Genomic DNA, 21,538 nt, shown 5'->3' with positions numbered 1-21,538 from the left:
CCAGTAGGTGCTTTTATTAACAACATAAAACAGGGACATATCTCCTTAGTTAAGTCTCATTACATTCATTCAATAATTTGTCAACTTTGTTTTGTTTTATTTCTGTGCATTTAAAAAATCTGCAAAAAAACTGAATAGTGCCTGATCAGGCTATGTGATAAAACCCACATTTAAAAAAAAATGGTTAAACTGGGAAATGAACCCCTCACCATTTGTATTTGACATCTCAGGCTGTATACCCATGTGCCTGCCAGTAGGGCTAGGAGTATAACATCACTCTTTATTTAAGAGTGAGTATGGCCTACCTATAAGAAGTCGGTGAAATATTAACTACGAGAGCACCTCAAACGCCATTTTGACCCGTTGCCAACTTCTCAGTTTGTAACCTCTTTGTTATTCACCGCTCAGAAGATTTTTCCCGCCACGGCGGTCATTTAGCGCCGCCTTTTATTGACGTAGACACCGTGCAGGTCCAATGAACGCGTCCGGGTGTCATCAATGGGAGGAGTCCAAGCGTTTTGCCGCGAAACTGGGAGCGTGGCAGGCATTTTGTGCACAGAGGAAAGTAGTGTGCGCACCGGCGAGAAGAGCGGGGATAAAAGCTCACCTTTTAAAGCAGTAACAGCACTTTAGTTTTTTGTTTATTTTTGTTGAAACGGTCGGTAACCGAAGAGGTGATTAAAATGTCTGGATTTGACGACCCCGGAGTTTACTACAGTGACAGTTTCGGTGGAGGAGAAGGGGTCGGGGATGAAGGAGCTGTAAAGCGCAGCCAGATCAAAAAACGCTTTCGGGAGTTTTTGAGGCAGTTCAGAGTCGGCACTGACCGCACTGGGTTTACTTATAAATACAGGTGAGGTAATATTTGAGTGTAAAGTTAAAAACAGAGCCGTGTAAATGTGTGTGTCTGAGCTTTCTGGTCTTTTGTTGACCATTCGTGCAGGTATTGTGTTGCTAGCTTGCTGCAAGGCCATTTCCTCAGTCAGCTAGCCAGCAAGCAAGCTATTGCTAGCTTAGCTAGCTAGTTATTTCTTTTTATTAGTTAAATTCTTCAGTCAGCAGAACTAACAAGCAGTAAACAAGTAATGTATGTATTAGGTGTATGTACTATATTTATTTATTTATATATATATATATATATATATATATATATATATATATGTGTGTGTGTGTGTGTGTGTATGTGTGTATGTGTGTATGTATGTATGTATGTATGTATATATATGTGTATGTATGTATGTGTATATATATATATATATATATATATATATATATATATATATATATGTGTGTGTATGTGTGTATGTGTGTGTGTATATATATATATATGTATGTGTGTGTATATATATATATATATATATATATATATATATATATATACACACACATATATATATATATATATATATATATATATATATGTATGTGTGTGTGTATATATATATATATATATATATATATATATATATATATATATATATAATGATATGTTTTCTGATCTTGCGTAAAAATTAGTTATTGACTTGGGTGTTTTGATCACATGAAGCTGCTGATGTGCACAAGCAGTAAGACTGAGTACTGTTAGAAGCTAAAACTGAATACATCTGCGAAACAATGGTTTTAGTACTGTGTAGCTTGCATAATGTCCTGACCCTGCTCTCTTGTGATTGTTGTGTTGGCATCATTTTCCCATAGAGATGAGCTCAAGAGGCACTACACGCTTGGAGAATACTGGGTGGAGGTGGAGATGGAGGATTTGGCCAGTTTTGATGAGGACCTGTCAGACTGCCTTTATAAACTGCCCACAGAGAACCTTCCTCTCGTGAGTACACAGTGTGGCTTTACATAGGTGAAACTGAACAGACAACTGTAAAGTCATGACAGTGGAGTTGGGTACAGATTGAAGCAAATGTTCAGCACCACCATGTTTTGTGTGTCTTAATGTGGTGTATCATTTCTTTGGCTTTTTGTGTATTGTACACTGTATGAAGCTCATGCTCTGTTGTTCGTAGCTGGAGGAGGCAGCACAAGAGGTAGCAGATGAGGTCACTCGTCCCCGGCCTGTCGGAGAAGAGACTGTGCAGGACATACAGGTCATGCTGAAGAGCGATGCTCATCCTGCCTCTATTCGAAACCTGAAGGTGAGAGTTCAGAGTACTTATCAATTTTAATTAATGTAATTAGTGTAATTTATTAGCCTGCACATGTTTTCCCTTCCATATAAAGTGTATACCAAGGCCTTATTTGGATGATGCCTGACTGTCCGTGCTGTCAATAATTGTATTTTTATAAACCTTCCCCACAGTCTGAGCAGGTATCTCGTCTGGTAAAGATCCCTGGTATCATCATCTCCTCCTCAGCTGTTCGAGCCAAAGCCACCAGAGTGTGTCTGCAGTGCAGGGGCTGCCGTGCAGTCATCAGTAACATCCCTCTGCCCCCTGGGCTGCAGGGCTATGCTCTGCCCCGCAAGTGCAACACGTAAGTCTTTAGCGATTATAGGGCTGTATTAATTTTGACCGTGCATCTGTTTTTGTCCAGGTGCCTCACTAATGACTCTGGTTTGTGTAGTAAGTGTCTCTCACCCGCTTGCATCCTCACAGGGAGCAAGCAGGCCGTGTGAAGTGTCCTGTGGATCCTTACTTCATCATCCCAGACCGATGTGTTTGCGTGGATTTCCAGACTCTTCGTCTGCAGGAATCTCCTGACGCTGTGCCTCATGGGGAGATGCCCCGGCACATGCAGCTCTACTGTGATAGGTACACGCACACACACTTTCATGAGACATGTGTCATGGTCCAGATTTGACATGCCACTTCACCTTATGTTCTAAACTGAACATCCCCTTGTTGCTTGTCTCCCAGGTACCTATGTGACCGTGTAGTGCCAGGAAACAGAGTGACCATCATGGGCATCTACTCCATAAAGAAAGTGGCCCAATCCAAGACCAAAGGTCGCGACAAAGGGGCTGGTGTGGGCATCCGCTCTGCTTACCTTCGCGTGGTTGGTATTCAGGTGGACACAGAAGGAGCAGGTGTGTGTGAAGTCTACATTGTATAGCTTTCATTTAGTAGTTGATGATAAAACACTGTAATCCCAGTGTTCTTTCGTCTGTTTCCCATGCTTTTGAGATTTTCTGCTTATCCTTTTCTTGCTGTTCTTTTTCTTCAGGTCGAGGAGCAACTGGCTCAGTGTCTCCTCAGGAAGAGGAGGAGTTGAGGGCTTTGGCTGCCTCCCCTGCCGTCTACGAATCCATCGCTCGCTCTCTTGCTCCCTCAATCTATGGCAGTGATGACCTTAAGAAGGCTATTGCATGTCTCTTGTTCGGTGGCTCAAGAAAGAGGTGAGATGATCAGTAGCTTGTTTGTTACTGTTACCTTTTTAAAGGTTTCTGACATGGATTCTGGACCCATGTCATATCTACTGTATTCTCTTTTAATGGTGTGATGGACATATTATATTAACAAGGTGTGTTTATCAGGTTGCCAGATGGTTTGACTCGCAGAGGCGATATCAATCTGCTGATGCTGGGTGATCCAGGAACAGCCAAGTCTCAGCTGCTGAAGTTCGTGGAGAGGTGCTCTCCGATCGGGGTATGCATTTGGGTGTAATGGGATGCTAAGTATTTTTGTTTTTTTAGGGAGAGCTCTATTGATAATTGACTCTTTATCGTCCCATGTAAACAGCGATACCCATTATAAAGATGCATTTGCAATGTAAACAGCGTATGCCTGTTTCTTCAGTCACTAACTTGATTCCATTCACTTTTAGGTATATACTTCTGGTAAGGGCAGCAGTGCTGCTGGTCTTACTGCCTCTGTGCTCAGGGACCCCAATACACGTGGCTTTATCATGGAGGGAGGAGCCATGGTTCTGGCTGATGGAGGAGTGGTCTGCATTGATGAGTTTGACAAGGTAAAACTCCTTTTTGAATATCATATAAAATAAAACTCCACTTTCTTCTTGCCTCTAATGAGTCAATGTGTTAAGTCAACCAACCATGTTTGGCGTCTGTCTGCCTTTTAGTTTTTGAACCAGAGCTCTAAGACTGGTGTAGCTAGAAATATTAGAAGGTTCTCGTGTCCTGGAAAACACTTTTACAGTCATGAAAACATCTGGACAATGTGAAAATTACTAAAATGCCATTGAAATGTAAACAAAACTTTCACTGTTTTTGAACTTTGGGGACATCAAAGACCTTTTTTTGCTAATGTCCTTATTATTGAGGTTTTTAATGCTTCACTGTCATGTGGACAGTCACACCACCATTGTTTTAAGCATTATAGATCTGTAAATCACTAGTCATTATACAAATATCATGTGTCTTATGGAAAAGGTTAGTTGCTTATAGTACGTGCAGTAATGTGTATAAAATCAATTGGTACTAAAAAGCATTAGTGCTCATTGTATCTATTATCTGAGAGAAATAGTAAGTTGGGAACCCTAACTAGGTGCAATCCGACAATTTATGAATGGATCTGGTGCCCAATCGGTGTTTGTTTGAATTCTTGAAGCTACATTAGCTTCATAACTCAAGTGTGAAACCTAGGGAAGCAAACTTGGTTGATCCATTACTTTTTAAGGTATCTCTTATAATGGAGTGAATTTTCTTCTGTTGAAAGTAACCTGAGTCCTCAAGGTATTTAAGATGTCTGCTGTTTCTTAATTAGATGAGAGAGGATGACCGAGTAGCCATCCATGAAGCTATGGAGCAGCAGACCATCTCTATTGCCAAGGTAAAAACCATCTACTTTTCTTTAGTTTTTTGTAGATCTTACTTTTCTGTCTTGTTATACAGTTTTAGTGACCTGTTTTGATCTTTGTGTAGGCTGGCATCACAACCACTCTGAACTCTCGCTGTTCTGTGCTGGCCGCTGCCAACTCTGTGTTTGGCCGCTGGGACGACACGAAGGGAGAAGACAACATTGACTTCATGCCCACCATCTTGTCCCGTTTTGACATGATCTTCATCATCAAGGACCAGCATGACCAGCAGAGAGACATGGTGGGTGGAGTTGATTAGCATGTTGTACATGGCCCAGCAGTGGCAATTAATTAACCACTCATAAGCAAAGTCTGGACAGTTCACATTTATAAAAGTGTCTATCTGTGCTTGTGTGCAGACGTTGGCTCGCCACGTGATGAACGTGCATCTGAGTGCCCAAACCCAGACTGAGGGTGTAGAGGGGGAGATTCCTCTGGCCACACTGAAGAAGTACATTGCTTATTCCAGAACGTAAGTTTATGGCCCTCACTGCTGAAGAACATGTTCTTTCTCTTACTTCTTCTTCTTTTGAGGTTGCTAAAAACTGCTGAGATTTGAAATCAATTTATTAATAAATGATGTGACCAAATTAATTTTTTTCTCCAGCCCTATTGGTTCGCTGATATTGGTTTAACGTTGGACTGTTTCCTGACAGGAAATGCGGCCCTCGTCTTTCTGCAGCTGCAGCAGAGAAACTAAAGAACCGCTATGTGGTAATGCGGAGCGGTGCAAGGGAGCATGAGAGGGAGAGCGACCGCAGAGCCTCCATCCCAATCACAGTCAGGTGACTAAATCGGTCATCCCTGACACTGAGCATTCTTTGCCTTTGTTTAGGGTCAAGCACGTTTTCAGAGCAGTCTGTTTGTGAGGGCCAATGTTAATCTGTGTGTTGTCTCCCCCTACAGGCAGTTGGAGGCAGTGGTGAGAATTGCTGAGTCTCTTGCGAAGATGAAGCTACAGGCTATAGCTGGAGAGGAGGAGGTTGATGAGGCGCTTCGACTATTCCAGGTTTCCACTTTAGATGCTGCGCTGTCCGGCAGTCTCTCGGGTATGTACTGACCAGGGAACAGCCATGGCAGATCCCACTGGTGGGACTGGGAACGAATTAAGTAGATCATTAATTAATTCATTAATTAATTAAACAAACCACTGGCAGGTAATGGCCAGGTAACCATTTTGGGTTTTGTGATCTAGTTGGCAATAACTGCTTTAGTTATTGCATGCATGACCTTTACCTTGGTGCCTGCATGTCAGAGTTTCCTTAAGTACATTTTGTACGTTTATAACTATTAAATGTGTCTGTTTTTAGGTGTGGAAGGTTTCACCTCCCAGGAGGATCAAGAGATGATCTCCCGCATCGAGAAACAGCTAAAAAGACGCTTCGCAATCGGATCTCAAGTGTCCGAACACAGCATCATACAGGACTTCACCAAGCAGGTGAGCAACACAATTTCATTCTGGTCTGTTTATTTGTCCTGGGCTGCAGCTTATACATCCCACCACATATTTGAGAGCTGTTAATGCAGAGAATCTGCCATTATGAAAGAAGCACAAGTATGGCTGAATACGCTGTAGCATGGGGGGAGCAAGGTTCATAGAATTGTAGCATACACTGAAGGTCACTGGGTCTACCTCCAGTTTTACATTTTTTCACTGAAAGCCCTGCTATCTAACTTACAAATTGTACACATCTGTCGCAAAGTATAACAGCATCACTGTTATAACCCTCATTTCTATGTCTTGTTCTTGAGCAGAAGTATCCAGACCACGCTATCCATAAGGTCCTTCATCTGATGCTGAGGAGAGGAGAGCTGCAGCACCGCATGCAGAGGAAAGTGCTCTACAGGGTCAAGTAGATTGGATATACTGGATGTGTATTTGTGTCTGTCTTTAGAAATGAACTGCCCAGATGAATGTAAAAAAAATGCATTTAGTGCAGTTGGAAAGCCTTTTTCTATTAAGAAATCCTCTTATAAACGTTTGTAAATAGTTCACAGAGAATTAGCTATGCTCACCCTAATTTCAATCTGCTATTAATACCACCAGTTAACTACCCATGAAATCTGAAGCATGTTAAGTACAGTTTATTGTCTGCAATCTAAATATTTGATTGTTGCTGTTCTTTTGAAATTTACCTGCATCAACAATGATGAAAATAATTGTGTTGAACTGACACCCAAATTGAGTGTAATGTTTGTCCTGGGATGTTTTTGTGTAACACATTATAATAAAGCATTGTGGAAATGTAAAACTCAAGTTGTGTGCAGGTACTTCCCATGTAGTGTATTTAGGACACACTTAAAGAGAATAAGTGATTTTAATACATACATATTTAGTGCTTTTTACAATCCATGGCCTTCAATATAAACTGCAGAGTATTAGAGGTATGTTAGTCTTACATTATTTACTGTGACTCTGACCTTACAGTTTACTATCACAGTTTAGGAAATGCAATAATTCACAGAAGCTAGTATTGTCTTTTCATGATTACAGTACTTCAAGGTAAAATTAAGAAAATTATATTTTCAGTGGAATATCAGTGTTCCTTAAACATTCAGATTCACAGTCATTGACAAGTTTGGAGGACATAATGTGGCATGTACTCTCCATGTTAAATTAAAAATGCCATGTTTAGGTTGTTGAGGATTTGTTGATTCATTTTCATTGTTATTCGAACAAGGGTGTCCCAGCTATTGCACATGACTTTTGTCTTCAAAGAGCATAAACTCCCATTCCAACAGTGACCAGTGCAGCACACACTCCTAATGTAAACTGAGCAACTGCAGATTTAGAAACGATGGTTAATGGAGTGGTATGTGCCTTTTCTTCTCCACTGCTGCCTAAAAAAACACACAAAAGTAAAATGATTGGTTTTATCTTGAGGAGAATACAGATGTTCTTAAGTTATGGTTCATTTTCTGGATATTTGGGAGATTGTAATGCTTACCAGAAGCCTCTTCTGTGATGCTCAAGATTTTCTGAAGGTCATTAAATACCTGTTTAAGAAAGAATATTTGGAATCATTCCATGAAAACAGAGCCATTTAATGCTGAACATTTAAAGGTCACAAACACATGCACACTTCTATATGATGTTCATATACTGTATACATGGACAAAAGTGTTGGGACACCTGCTCATTTTTTGTTCTTTTAAATCCAGGGTTAAAAAAATGTTTAAACTGCTTTTGTTGGAGAAACTTTCTACCGTCCAGGGAAGGCCTTCTACTTTGAAGGTTGGAGGAGCTTTGACAGCATTCATTATGAAAAGTGAGGTCGGGATGTTGGGTGATCACCACCCCACCTTATCCTCAACTCTCTGAGCCAGCGTTCCAGAGAACACTATTCCACTGTGCATTGTGCTGTGGGGCTTTATACCCCTCTACCTCCTGAAGTGGTTTAAATGATTGGGTCTTTGGTATGTATACACTTGCATTTTTTTATGTGGCTTGGCTGTATCCAGATATATTCCTGATACTCAAGATGGATGAAGTGACCAGGTGTAAACGGGGTCTAAGTAACTGTTTAACATTAAACCACTCTTTTAAACTATGCTGAAATTTTAAGACACCAGTGGTTCACCTTCAGTAAAGCGTAATGTAACAGTATTCTGTGTATTCTTTCTCAATAAAGCGTGTTTCCCCCTGCCCACCTACTTACTTCAATGTTAAACTCGAAAGCCCTGACTGCTTCGTCCAGGACCTTCCTGCGCTCCTCTTCGGTCAGTTCAATGCTGTTCATCCTGCTCCTGTACATTTGCTTAAAGCGATGAGGACTTGTCACTTCAGGAAACGTGAAGAAGGCCACGCCATCATTGCCGCTGAGCCCCATGGTCTTCTGGGTAATTTTCCCCAGAACCTGACCTCCTGACAGGTCGCCCAGGTAACGGGTGTAAGCGTGAGCCACCAGGAGATTGGGACTGTTGCTGCCAATCTAAGACACAGACAGAACGGTGGGAGAGTTATGGCTTGGACAGTTCTCACTGTGTAACGTGATCACACTTGGCACTTTCATATCCTCATTCACAGTAATCAAGGGGGGGATTTCATCAAACCTTCAAAAAAAAAAACACTCTGCAAACAATATGCCACTGAAACTACTTTCAGAGTGGCTCTAAGAAACAAGTGCCTCTTTTTTTTATGGGTACCCTACAAAACAGCTTAGATCAGCCTGAAGTACACACTGGTGCTGGTTGACCACAATACCAGCATTCAAAACACAACATTATGCTGGTGATCAGCATATCAACTGGCACACCAATGTTCTCAAACAGTCACTTAACAAAAGAAGCAAAAACCTCCTCAACCTGTAACAGCCATTAGCTATGCACTCTAGATCAACGTTACACCGGTATAACAACTACACAGTGGTGCGATCAAAGAAATAATATGGTCATGAAACCCTCCCATCACAAATGTGACTGATCAGTCAAAACAAATTCAGTGTCTAAAGTTAAGCTAAGAGGCTAATGTAGCCAGTAATGTAAGTAATTACATGTAAGTAGTAGTTAGCATTATCCAGCTGCCCACATTGTCCCTAGATCCATGCTGAAAAAAGTATTCTTAGACAGACTTGCTTATGTTGTTTCATCACAGAGAGCAGTGAAACAACATAAGCGAATGTCGCTACTGCGCCATTCTTTTCCAGACAGGGATCTGGACATGTCTAATACGGGATATTCCCTGAGTTCAAGTGGGCTGCAAACATGGATAACCTTTGTGGGCAAGAAACAAATGGCTGTGTTTAAAGATGACCACATTGGTTTTAATCAACAAGCATTCAATTCCTTCCTTCACCTCAATTTCCCAAATGAGATGATTTCGCTTGCGAACATCTGGAGAGAGCTCGTGGAAGAGCAGGGAGGTTTATTGGGAGTAGATCTTGGAAGTGCCTGTAGACAACCTCGAAGCCCGGCTGCCGGCGAGACAGCCAAGATCTGGCTGCCAAGTTGCAAAAATTTATAACTCTTTTCTTTTTTATCACACACTATGATTTGCTGTTGTCTATAAATGAGGAAAAGTTCACTGCATTGCTAAAAACAGTAGCAGCTGTTTTCTCTCGAGAGCTTTGGAAAAGCACTGTCATATTAAAACACTACTTTTTGAATTCTAATTGAAACAGGTGGCTAAAACTTTTGCGCTTTCAGCCTTTGGGGACTGAATGGCAAATAAAGTTCACCTTGGACCACATTTGGGTCAAGGAGACATTCTGCCAGTTTGACTTTGTCTCCACACTCCATTTCTCTGTTATAAATGTCAGCTCCTAAAATGCCAAGCTGTGTGATGAGCTGTACCTCTCGAAGTCTCTCTGCGTATCTGATCGTCGCTGCAGGTACTGTGACTCTTTTTCTCCACTGTGGCCCAAAGAAATACTCAAGATCTTTCTCGAGGGGCTCCAGCCTGGCCAGCTCCTGAGGGAAATAGATAGGCTCCACTGCTGGGTGACCTGAGTTCTTGTCCAGCTCGTCCTCCAGCACCCGGTAGATCTCGTACAGAGAGCAAAGGAGAAGCTGCAAATGCAGAGAGAGAGAGAGAGAGAGAGAGAGAGAGAGAGAGAGAGAGAGAGAGAGAGAGAGAGAGAAAAATGCTTGAAAGTTGAGTGTGCAGATTTAGAGAACTGGATAATTGCGTTTCTTCCTGGGAAGGGAAGAGAAAGATGGGGCCATTTGAGGTTATCTGCTAAAGAACTGAGCTTTTCCTGAAGACAGTGCTTTTTTTTGGCTTTGCTTTTGTCCAAACTGAGTTCAGACTGCTCCAGTATTTAGTTTGGTGTTTAAAGACGTGCCCCAATTGCTGTAAAGTATTATTACCTTATACTGTGGCTGGGTGATCTGTCCTTTCTGGTAGCTGAGCATTAGCTGGGTGTTTTCAGCACGAACATGGATGTCTTTGGTGATCTCTTTAATCTGCTCTGACAGATCTCTGTGGAGGTAAAAACAGTGGGATCTGTTTGGTATCCTGTATATTCCGCTCTGTGCAACAGTCCTATGACAAGGCTTCTAAAAATCCAATCCAGTCACCAGTATGCACAGTTCCCATCCATCAGCTAGTTTATCTAATCAATCCTTTCTTAAAGTAAATCAGGTAAGTTGCAACTGCCACTGAACTGATCTATACAGTGACTGGAGGTCTAGCCATCTATTCACCTATAGAACGTATTATTGCATGTAACTGTTTCTGATTGCCCCCATAGAAATCCTATAATAAAATAAGCAGCTATATGATGTAGTCCTGTTCGCAGTCATGTCTGAATATTATGGGCACCCCTGGTTTGAAATACACTCAGCGATTATATCAGCTCCACTTACCATACAGGAGCACTGTGTACTTCTATAATTCCAGACTGTATCCATCTGTTTCTCTGCTTACTTTGTTAGCCTCTTTTCACCCTGTTCTTCAATCACAAGACCCCACAGGACCACCACAGAGGAGGTATTATTTGGGTGGTGGGTCATTCTCAGCATTGCAGTGACACTGACATGGTGGAGGCGTTCATTCCAAACCAGGGGGTGGTCATAATATTCTGCTATGACTGTGTAAAGTCCTATTGTAATATATGTAATAAATGTTTTGCCTCCTGCAGTATCCATGTGATACTGTCTAATAATGTATGTGTTTATTTCAAAGTAAACTATAATAATTCATCCAAATTTACTGTAAGAGTGGGAAGAGAGTATGATCCCTATGGGAATTGCACAAATCTGCTCTGATTATAAGAAGTCTTACCTTTCAGCTCTGCTGGTTGGTTGGCTGCTGGTCTTGCTGTCCATCTCTGAAACAGTAGTGATGGTGATCTGTGATGGTGAATAGGTGATTTAAATGGATAAGCAATCCCAAGCGTAGCTGTGCTGCTGCTGTTCCTCCTCAGGCTGAGCTGACCGCTGCTCTGATTTTCTCATGGTCCTCCTGGCCTCTTTTATACCAACTCTTTCTCCTCCTTGTTTGCAAGTTCAAGCAAACGGGAAGTGAGAATGTTGAGTAATGCCTCACATGCCCGAGCTTACCATGAGTGGACATATTTCACCTGTGGAAGATTAAGAAGAGCAAAAGCTGGCCATTGGTCTACAAAACCAAGCCACAGGAGGACAACACGACTGAGTTCAGACTGCTCCAGTATTTAGTTTTAGTGTTTAAGGACGTGCCCCAATTGGTATTAATACCTTATTACCTTACATTACCTTATACTGTGGCTGGATGATCCGTCCCTTCTGGTAGCTGAGCATTAGCTGGGTGTTTTCAGCACGAACATGGACGTCTTTGGTGATCTCTTTAGGATCTCTGTGGAGATAGAAACAGTTGGTATACTGAATATACAAGTCTTCTCCACCGGACAGCACTGCGCCCATGCGTTCAGAAGTCAGCACTAAATCAGTGTGTGTGCTTCTTAACGTGACTCAGCTGGGAGCCGGAGCGCAGTGGAACCATGACACAGCAAAAAGTGAGGGAAAACGTTGTCAAGCATTTTGCGTGAGGCTTCAATAAAGAGCAGAATTTATGTGAATGGATTTTTTTTAAGGCAGTAATATTTTACTTTTTACTCAAAGCATTTGTAAAATATTCAAAACATTTGACATCAAAGAAAATAACCTTTTAGCCAGGCAATGATCCACTTTAGCATTCAAATGGTCCTTTGAGTTGGCATGGCTCTCTATACAGAATTCATTAAACTCATTTTTATTTAACAGCAAGGTCAAATATGTGCACTAAGTCTTTTTTTTTTTGTAGATGTTTAAATGAATGTTAGTATAATGTTAACTTTTTGCTGACTCTACAACAGTTTAAGAGTTACTATAAAAAGCTGCCATTTGAATTAAATTAACATTTGTAAAGTTATTTTTACATATACTTTTTTAAATATTGGGTCACTTTGTATTAGAACTACACATTGCCGCACAGTGCTAACCTGACTCATCGTTTCTGAAAGTATTCGCGTTTTGGAAAGCGTTCACCAGATGATGGCGCTAAAGTTGCGACCCCTGATTCAGATTTAAACCTACTATCTACTTTTCGTATTTTTTATAAAAAGGTAATCAGTGGACACTCTAAATCTGCGAGTTGTATTTACATTTCTAAAATCTGAAAAATTAACTGTGTGAACACACTAAAACAATTTTGATAGCACATGAATAATGTGGTAATATGTGGGGTAATATGCCGTACGATGTGTGGAGTAAAACCGTGACAGTGTGCTGCAATATAGACAATAAGACTGCGATAAGGAACTGTATGTATGTACATATGTACGGTAAAATCTTTATAATTAACCAAGACGTGAAGCGTTGAAAAAAACTTACAGTAAATGAGACACTTAGGCAAGAATAAGTAAAGAGACCTGCATTTCAACCACGCTCAAAAGTAAGTGGTAAATCTAAATAATCTGAATGTAAAAACGATAACTCATCCGGAGTTTTATTTTTAATTTCAATAATAACATTTTCCTCACTGAGACATAATATTTGAGACATAAAAATATTTTTTTTGCCTTACACTGCTGAATGTATATTATTTTTTTCAGTTTTTATTTCCTTTAAAAACGCAGTTCATTGAACCTCTACGCGGCTTTGTACTTAAAATGTTTTATAAAAATAAATAAATAAATAAATAAATAAACAAACCCTGGTAACTCACAGGCCACGCCCTACTCTCTGCTCATTGGTGGTGCGTCGTGACGCTGTGGTGACGCGGGTTGCGTCGTTAACTCCGTGTGCTGCGCTGATGAGGATGTTATGGGAAAGGCTGAAATAAGTACAAGGATGCTGATCCCATTCAGATCAAAAAACACCCCTGGACCGTCTTCTGAAGGGCAAAAGGACCCGTTTTGGTAAGAGGTAGGTCGTGTGAGTTTCAAAAAAGGTGATATTTCACTCATCTATTCCCTCCTCCTTGTATCGCGGTTGAGGTTGCTGTTGGTGTCGGTTCAGGATTTGAGCCCCTGCTGGCGGATAGAGCTTCCAGAGTAGGGCAGGGACGACAAGGCAGGCCGTAGCTCTGCATTTTGTTCTGTGTTTTTTTTAGTGTATATATTCGCTGTGTAAGTTCACTAAATGTACTGCATGTTTCACAGTGCTGTATTTATTTCTTGTTTAAGCTCAAGGAGAAATGTTCAGCGGCGACCCTCTTCAGGCTGTATAGCTGGAGGTGTAGTGTTTGGGTTAAGAGTTTAGCTACTAGCTTTAGTTGTTAAACCACATCACTTCAACACATTTGTACACCTCCAAGAGGATCTGTAATGAAACTAGAAACTGGTGTGAAAAATATGATTGAAATGTAATCTTTCAGCTTTCATTTAATGGGTGTAATAAAACTATCTATCTACTATCTATATACACAATGACTGTAGTTCCTCAGCAGCTTATGTAATCTTCTAGTGAAACCCCTTGAGTTAAAGCTACAAATAATCACTATTATATTCATACATATGGACATAACTGTACATACATTCTGATATTCATGCAGCAGTGTTCACAGCAAACTCAGCTAGTGTAAAGCGTTTAACACAGCTGTTACTGCAGCATACCCTCTAGTAATACCCTTTAATTTCAGAAACATTAGAAAAGCAGGTGTCTTAAAACTTTTGGACAAAGTGTAAAGAATCTCAAACCTCAATCTCTTTCAAATGTTTTCTCTCAGAGCATCACCAAGTATACAACATTATCTGCATGTATAAATAGTCTGGTTGTCCTGTTATTTCTTCATTCAGTGGCAATGGAGCTAGTCCTGGCTTTCTTCTGCCTCCTGTTACAAGTATCCCGGGCCCTTAGTGTTCCTGGTGGACATCATGGTGATAACAGCACTCATTATCATGACTACTGTGTGCTCGGGGCTGGACCTGCAGGCCTACAGATGGGTTACTTCCTGTCCAAAAGTCAAAGAGACTACATAATACTAGAGCGAAACTCTGGACCAGGAAGTTTTTTTCAAAGGTAAGTGAGCTCCTTATATTAGTCCTTTTCATGCTAATACCTGGGACAGTGTTAGGATGCTTTAGCTAATGATCTTCAGGCCTTACAGGTCATTCACATATGTAGATTTTAAACTGTATTTTACCAGGAGTGCTGCATCATGATTTTAAGAGTTGTTACTTGCTAATCTTTCCGGGGCTTGAGGCTTGCATGTACAGTTCAACATGTGGCACAACTGTATCCGAATGAAATAGTGATTGCATTGCTACAGCTATACTCTGTTTGTTCTGAGATCAGGTCCCTGCTCAATCTAGCAGTGACATATACACACACACACATACACTTGAAGCAGAATTGTACTCCTAGGATCCTAGTCAGGCTTCTAGTCCTTATAGTCAGGAAGTGTAATTTGCACTTTGAGACATCACTAAAGAAAACGCTTTTTACATGCATTTTACAAGCTGAGAGACACAGAACTGGCACTAAGAGTCAAAGAATCACAAGGGCTGATGTGTTCTTGCAAGCCTTTTTTCTGCCCACATCGCCAAAAGTTACATAGTGCAGTTAGCAGTGTCCTGGGCCCGGAGTAGCAATTATAGAGATGCTGTTCTACCTTTTACAAGTCAGCGGAGCAACCAAGTGGCTTGTCTTATTTCACAGATACCTGAATGAATGAGCTCAAGCAAAGGTTTACCCACTTTGTTTTTTTTCAGGTATCCTCGGCACAGAAAACTCATCAGCATCAACAAGATCTACACAGGAAGGCAGAACAAGGAATTCAACCTGCGCCATGATTGGAACTCACTGCTGAGTGACCGGCCAGACCTGCTGTTTCAGAGAGTCAGTCAGGACCTGTACCCTGAGGCTGACACCTACCCCCTTTACCTCTCTATATTTGAGAGAGAGCTGGGGCTGCGGGTTAAATATGGTACTGATATAGGAAAAGTTCGAGCTTCAGATTTGACTGGACACAAAGGCTACACACTGACTGACCAGCATGGGACAGATTATAAATGCAGGTATTGCATTATCAGCTTTGTCCATTATAAATTCCATAATGGAAGCAGAATTTGAGTCACACACACACAGCTTTGCCAATAGAATAGGACTCTCTGGCGCAGATAAACATGAACCTCTTAGGCAGGCATTTTTTTATGTATTTTGCAAGGAATACATGTATTTGCTGTTCTGTGATTGGTTCTGACTTTTCTCATCCTCGCCCTGTCTTTCCGGCTCTTATCTAGAGTTCTGTTAGTGTGCACTGGCCTGTGGGTTCCTGTACAGGTGGATTTTGTGGGCTCTGACTTGGTGGAAGGCTACGAATCCATTCCTACGAATCCTGAGAATTACAAAAATCAGGCAGTGCTGATCCTGGGTAAAGGAAACTCAGCCTTTGAGACGGCACAGAGCATTCTGGGCAGAGCCAGTCGGATCCACATGTATAGCCCGAGCCCTGTACGACTAGCCTGGCAGACACACTACGTTGGAGACCTCAGGTATGCTTGCCTGGCTGGGTAATCGAACCCTGCCATAGGTATTGTTTTTACCCACTACACTAAACCAACCACTATACTGAAGCTTTAGTTATTACAGAACATTATCTTTTTTTGTCCTACAGGGCTGTGAATAATGAGCTGCTAGACACTTACCAGCTGAAGTCTCTGGATGGTTTAGTGGAGGGAGGACTGGGGGACATTGCTATTGTCCGTAGGGAAAGACATGGAGGAAAAAGAAGAGCTGGAATAAAGAGGAGTGGAAAATCTTTAAAGAGCAAAGAACAGTTCTATCTTACTCTCTACGAACTTTTGGATGGCCGTAATGGCAACAGGAGCGCTAACATCACTGCTGAAAATCTGCCTGGGTACCATGATGACAACTTCTCATTACGGCAACCGTATGACCGCGTGATTCGCTGTCTGGGATTCCGCTTCAACTTCTCCATCTATGACGGGTATAAACGTTTTACACCAACCTACACATGGATCTGTCATAGACTAAAGTTATGTACTACATGTATATAGCAGTAATATATAAAAATGGTATGTGCTATGTGTATAAAAGAATTCTTTCATTTTGAAAACAATATCACACATGAAAATATTGTTTAAAATACTTGTGAAAGTGCTACCCTGAGAAAAAAAGTTTTTGTAAAGTCTGACTGCAAAAATGACAGCATAGACAATCTGACCATCAGTCTTCCTTAGATATGCTGTGTGCGAATTTTCAAACCAGACAACGCAATGAATAATGGGTATTCCATGTCTGTTTAGTGTACATTGTTTGTACACTATATATTACAATGCATGTTGGGATTGTTACAGTGCACTAAAGATTTGGTACTACATTTTCGGACACCACTACAAAATGGCAGAACCCCAAAGCTGTGCACTGTATAGTGAATAGGGCACAGTTTCTGACTCTGGCTTTTAACCCCGCTCAATCCACATAAATAAACAGAGCAGCCAGCCGAGAGCAAGCTGATAGACAGCTAATACTGCCAGTCTGATATTTTAAATGTGCAGGTATTCAAGACAGTAAATGGCAAATTGGGATACTTATAAACTGGCATGCAACTGATAGAGCAGTCATTTTGTGATGATTGTTTTTTCTGGTGGGGTACAGAAAGTTATGCAGCCTCACCTCCAGTTGGGGCTGTGCATGCTCTGGCTTTCTGTACCGGACAAGCACAAACAAGATGGCAACTTCCACTTTAACCATCTTTTAGCTTCAAAACATCACAATGAGAGAATGAACCGGGATGCACTGTCCGCTCTTGTATACAGTCTATGTAAAAGAGTCTTTCTCAAAATTTTGGAAATATGTGCATATTTTTTATTATATTTGTATTGCATTGAATGGTATCACAGTGCTACAAAGTAATGTAAAATATTGAAACTAACAGGTTAGTTTGCAGAAAGTACACAATGTGTAAAGTGTTTGAAATATTGTACTTTAATAATGTGTATATAAGTAAAAATGTTTAAATAGTAATATTTTTATTCTTTACACCACTAATGTATAGAAATACATTTGAAAAGTATCTTTAGAGTCCTACTTTCAAGACAAGAATAACTTCTGACACACAGTAAATTATTTGCTTCTTGTGCTATTTGCTACAGCTCAGCCCGTCTGCCTCACAGCAGTTGTGCCCGTGGCCGTCTTCCAGCATTGACAGCATGGTATGAGGGCAGGGGAACCCCCAACCTGTTCGTCTTGGGAACAGCAGCCCACTCCAGAGACTATCGCATGTCAGCTGGAGGCTTCATTCATGGATTCCGCTACACAGGTTAGCTGTGATTGTGTGCTATGATTGTTGAATGCATCTTGTCTGATACATAGAAAGGAGTGTTAAATATCTTGCTATGAAATGTTTTACTAGAAGCAATGGACATGACTGTCTTCCTTAATGCAGCTAGTTATTCCATCAGCTCTTAGATATTACATCCTCTTCCTGTGAGAAGCTACAATAAGTAGCTATGGACAGCTATGGTACTAGCAAAAATGTATCTAGGAGTATTTTTAAGCTTTGCAGTCTAAAGTACATTGGCTGTTACCAGGCTTAACCAGCTCTCTTGTGTTTTGATAGTGCGTGCAGCGCATAAGATCTTAGAACAGCGTTACCATAACAGTGCTTGGCCAGCTACCAGACTGTCCACCAGTCAGCTGCTGTCTTGGATTTTGAAGAGAGTCAATGAAGCCTCTGGGCCGTACCAAATGTTTGGGGTTTTGGGGGACATTATTCTGTTGAAAGGGTAAGGGCTTATTCTGTTTCCTTGTCATTAATGAATTCATCTTTGAAGGCATGATTTCGAAATGGCAGCTGTTGTTTTGGAAAATGCCCTTCAGTCTTATTTGGCTCACCTCTCTGATGTGTTTAAATTACAATTATCTGTCTCTTAGCTCTCACTGTGAGTATCTGGAGGAGTTTCCAGTGCAGGCTCTGCCTCAGTTCTCTGCTCTCTCTGGCCGACACATATCTGAGGCTGGGCTCTTGGTCGTGGTCATGCAGTACGGACTGAACCGCACTGACACACTTGGGTCAGGCCGTGCTGAGTCAGAGTGGACCAAAGCCTGGAAGTCCAACTTCCTCCACCCTGTCATCTACTTCTACCGAACACTGCCAACAGGTAAGGGAGCATAAAGTAGTTGGAAGTAATGCTAAATATGAACGCACAGTTGCCACTATCAGGCACATGGGTATAGAGCAAATAATGTCAGAAGTGCTGAAGCATAATACAGGTCTAGGAACATTTGATTTGGTTTCAGGAGGTTGACAGCATTTGTAAAATGATGTTCGGCATCAAGGTTTGCAACTATAGTCTGTGTACTGCGCTAATGCATTAATGTACTTCATAAAACAACTGTTAATGCCATCCTTATCCACACCAAGATATGAAGCATTTGTGTTCATATTTTATAAAGCAACTGTCTTTATCCATCTCCTTCCACAGAGAGAGATATGAGGCAGCGTCCGGTTGGCTGGCCGCTGCCACGTCCTGATGCTGTGCATCACATGGTTGAGGACTTCCTGACTGAGTGGGACCAGCCCATCTCTCACAGCCAGCCACTAAGACGCTTCCTTGAACACTGCCTTCAGACTGATCTCAGAGCCTTCTATGCAGGTATGTACATGAGGATCGGTCAGGTCCTAAGTGGATCAGGTGCAAGAGGACTATTTAAGAAGAGCTCTCCATTCGCTTCCATTTATTTCAGGGTGTCTTTAGTTGATACCCTGATTGTTATTATAGATGTTGATGTGGTGGTGGTGGTGTGTGCTGGTACGACTGCGCTGGTACGGTGGTGTGTGCTGGTACGACTTCATTAGACACAGCAGTGCTACTCTAGTTTTTAACGCCCCAGTGTCACTGCTGGACTGTGAATAGTCCACCAAACAGAAATGTCCAGCTAGCAGCATCCTTTGACCACTGATGCAGCAACAGATGAGCTTCTGTCTCTGACTTTACATCTAAAAGGTGGACTAATCAGGTAGGGATGTCTAATAGATTGGACAGTGAGTGGACACAGTGTTTAAAAACTCCAGCAGCACTGCTGTGTCCGATCCATTTCTCCCAGCACAGCACACGCTAACACGTCACTACCACGTCAGTGTCACTGCCGTGCTGAGAATGATCCACCACACAAATATTACCTGCTCTGACCATTGAAGAACAGGGTGAAAGAGGGTTTACAAGTATGCAGAGAAACAGATGGACTACAGTCTGTATATATAGAACTACAAAGTTCTTGTATATGGTCAGTGGAGCTGATATACTTTAGTGAAGATAAAGTACATATAACGAATAATAAAAAATTAAAACAGGACAATAAAATTGAATCTAGGTATTGGAGCATATTTTAGTGTTTACCTCCATCTGTTTTGATTTCCCTCCTTAGAATCCTGTTTCCGACTCTCCCTCACCAGTCGCAAGCCGCCCCTGTTCTGTCGTCAAGGCTACCTGAACAAAGAGGGCTTTGTGGGGAACAACCACTTATGGCAGCACGCCCGGGAGGCTGGACACATGCCAGCTCATCAGGGCTCAGTTACTCCTGCTGGTGACGGGCCACATTCTGAATACCTGACCCACGCTGGTGCTGCAGTGACTTCGACAATCAACTTTGATCTCTAAACTGACCTGAACCAAAGATCACTTCCTATGTGAAACTCTGTTCCATCCGTCTATACCTCATTGTGGTATTCTCGAAAAGCCTCATATTTTCATCCAGGATAATTTGTACACTATCATTTGTTAAGATTTTATATAAGCGATGCTGCTCTAAATATTAATGTGTTTATGTTGGGTTGGGATCAGCTATGGGGTACTTAATTTATTTCTTATACCTGCCAGGTACTCTTTTTTTTATTAACAGATACATGCCAGTATTGAGTGAGATTCATTCTGCACAAATGTTCTGTACAGGCTAGTTTTTAACACAATGCAGGGGACAGTCGCCCCAATTTTAGGACCGTCAACCTATTTAAAATAAAAGAATTATGAGTTATTGTAAACTTGTTGTAATCATTTTTTACATTGTGTCAAGTTCAGTATAGCCTACCTGATCTAGGTGTCTTCTGGGAGTACAACAGTGCTGCAGCAGAGACTATGTCCATATAATGACAGTTTATTTTTATTCATTTTAATATAATCAAAACAAAAGAGTCCCATAAAAATTCAGGACAAGAAGCATGGGCTCACTAATGTTATTAGTGTTAAGTTGGATAGGCTTGGGAAATATTGTGTATAGTAAAACAGTCCCATGTTAGTACTGGTGTGTTATTGTGGACCTACCGGATGATAAAGGCTTCACTGTAATGACCCTTGCTGCTGCTTTGCTAGACAGTAAAAACAAGACTGTGGTGTGTTGTGTGGAGCTGTTTTAGAGAGTTTTCTTGTTGCTGTCAGTCAGATATTTTAACTGTGACTCTGATTGGCCTTCTTTGCCAGAAAGACAGTAAAAGAAGGACTGGATGTGTTTTGTGGACCCAACCAGCAATATGGGTATTAACATGGTGGCCTGTGATTGGTGTGATTAAGTGAATATAAGTATGAATAAGGTTTTTAGTATGACAACTTACATAGTGTTTAAATTGATTAAAACATGATGTTTATTTTGATGCAATATTAATTGTGGCTGCTTAAACAGAGAGGAGGAACTGAGGGAGGAATAGCTGAAGAGAGCTGGCATCAAACATTATGATTGAAATGTCCATTAAAGTCATTTAATATGAAGCTGGTCTCTTTTCTTAGACGCATGTTTTACCTTAAAAGTAGGCTACTAACGAAGTAAAATTAAGATTTGAATAACTAAAAATAATAAATACACGTGATTTTGTATTTGTACGTGGTATTTCAGATTAATTTTACATTTAACGTTTTTA

The 21,538-nt window shown here is 41.1% G+C and overlaps 3 protein-coding genes across 4 annotated transcripts; 2 read left to right on the top strand and 1 right to left on the bottom strand.

Annotated features, from left to right (window-relative positions):
* The first annotated feature begins 572 nt into the window (after nucleotides 1–572).
* Nucleotides 573–6,989, top strand: mcm5 (minichromosome maintenance complex component 5). The gene is made up of 16 exons (XM_072693599.1): nucleotides 573–853; nucleotides 1,696–1,822; nucleotides 2,013–2,141; nucleotides 2,306–2,478; nucleotides 2,601–2,756; nucleotides 2,862–3,031; nucleotides 3,169–3,340; nucleotides 3,479–3,590; nucleotides 3,769–3,912; nucleotides 4,668–4,733; nucleotides 4,826–5,002; nucleotides 5,121–5,233; nucleotides 5,418–5,546; nucleotides 5,668–5,810; nucleotides 6,072–6,199; nucleotides 6,517–6,989. The coding sequence occupies exons 1-16, from the start codon at nucleotides 684–686 to the stop codon at nucleotides 6,616–6,618; spliced, it is 2,211 nt and encodes a 736-aa protein (XP_072549700.1). The 5' UTR covers nucleotides 573–683; the 3' UTR covers nucleotides 6,619–6,989.
* A 71-nt stretch (nucleotides 6,990–7,060) lies between these two features.
* hmox1a (heme oxygenase 1a) lies at nucleotides 7,061–11,753 on the bottom strand. The gene is made up of 6 exons (XM_072693356.1): nucleotides 11,486–11,753; nucleotides 10,570–10,681; nucleotides 10,054–10,269; nucleotides 8,421–8,693; nucleotides 7,710–7,758; nucleotides 7,061–7,602 (listed from the first exon to the last, which is right to left on the bottom strand). The coding sequence occupies exons 1-6, from the start codon at nucleotides 11,527–11,529 to the stop codon at nucleotides 7,475–7,477; spliced, it is 822 nt and encodes a 273-aa protein (XP_072549457.1). The 5' UTR covers nucleotides 11,530–11,753; the 3' UTR covers nucleotides 7,061–7,474.
* A 1,703-nt stretch (nucleotides 11,754–13,456) lies between these two features.
* foxred2 (FAD-dependent oxidoreductase domain containing 2) lies at nucleotides 13,457–21,363 on the top strand. Of its 2 annotated transcripts, none has more exons than XM_072693191.1 (10): nucleotides 13,457–13,580; nucleotides 14,460–14,682; nucleotides 15,375–15,680; nucleotides 15,906–16,157; nucleotides 16,280–16,612; nucleotides 17,781–17,947; nucleotides 18,248–18,413; nucleotides 18,562–18,788; nucleotides 19,113–19,283; nucleotides 20,056–21,363. In XM_072693191.1, exons 2-10 carry the CDS (start codon nucleotides 14,465–14,467, stop codon nucleotides 20,286–20,288), a joined length of 2,073 nt encoding a protein of 690 aa, XP_072549292.1. In that variant the 5' UTR covers nucleotides 13,457–13,580; nucleotides 14,460–14,464; the 3' UTR covers nucleotides 20,289–21,363. The 2 variants fall into 2 exon arrangements, with proteins under 2 accessions (XP_072549292.1, XP_072549291.1); XM_072693190.1 differs by having other exon boundaries at nucleotides 13,457–13,587.
* Nucleotides 21,364–21,538: the final 175 nt, after the last annotated feature.

This window comes from Salminus brasiliensis, chromosome 12 (genome assembly GCF_030463535.1).
Source record: "Salminus brasiliensis chromosome 12, fSalBra1.hap2, whole genome shotgun sequence".
NCBI lineage: Eukaryota > Metazoa > Chordata > Actinopteri > Characiformes > Bryconidae > Salminus > Salminus brasiliensis.
Note: the sequence above shows the minus strand (reverse complement) of the source record. Positions and strands in the feature narration are given on the sequence as shown.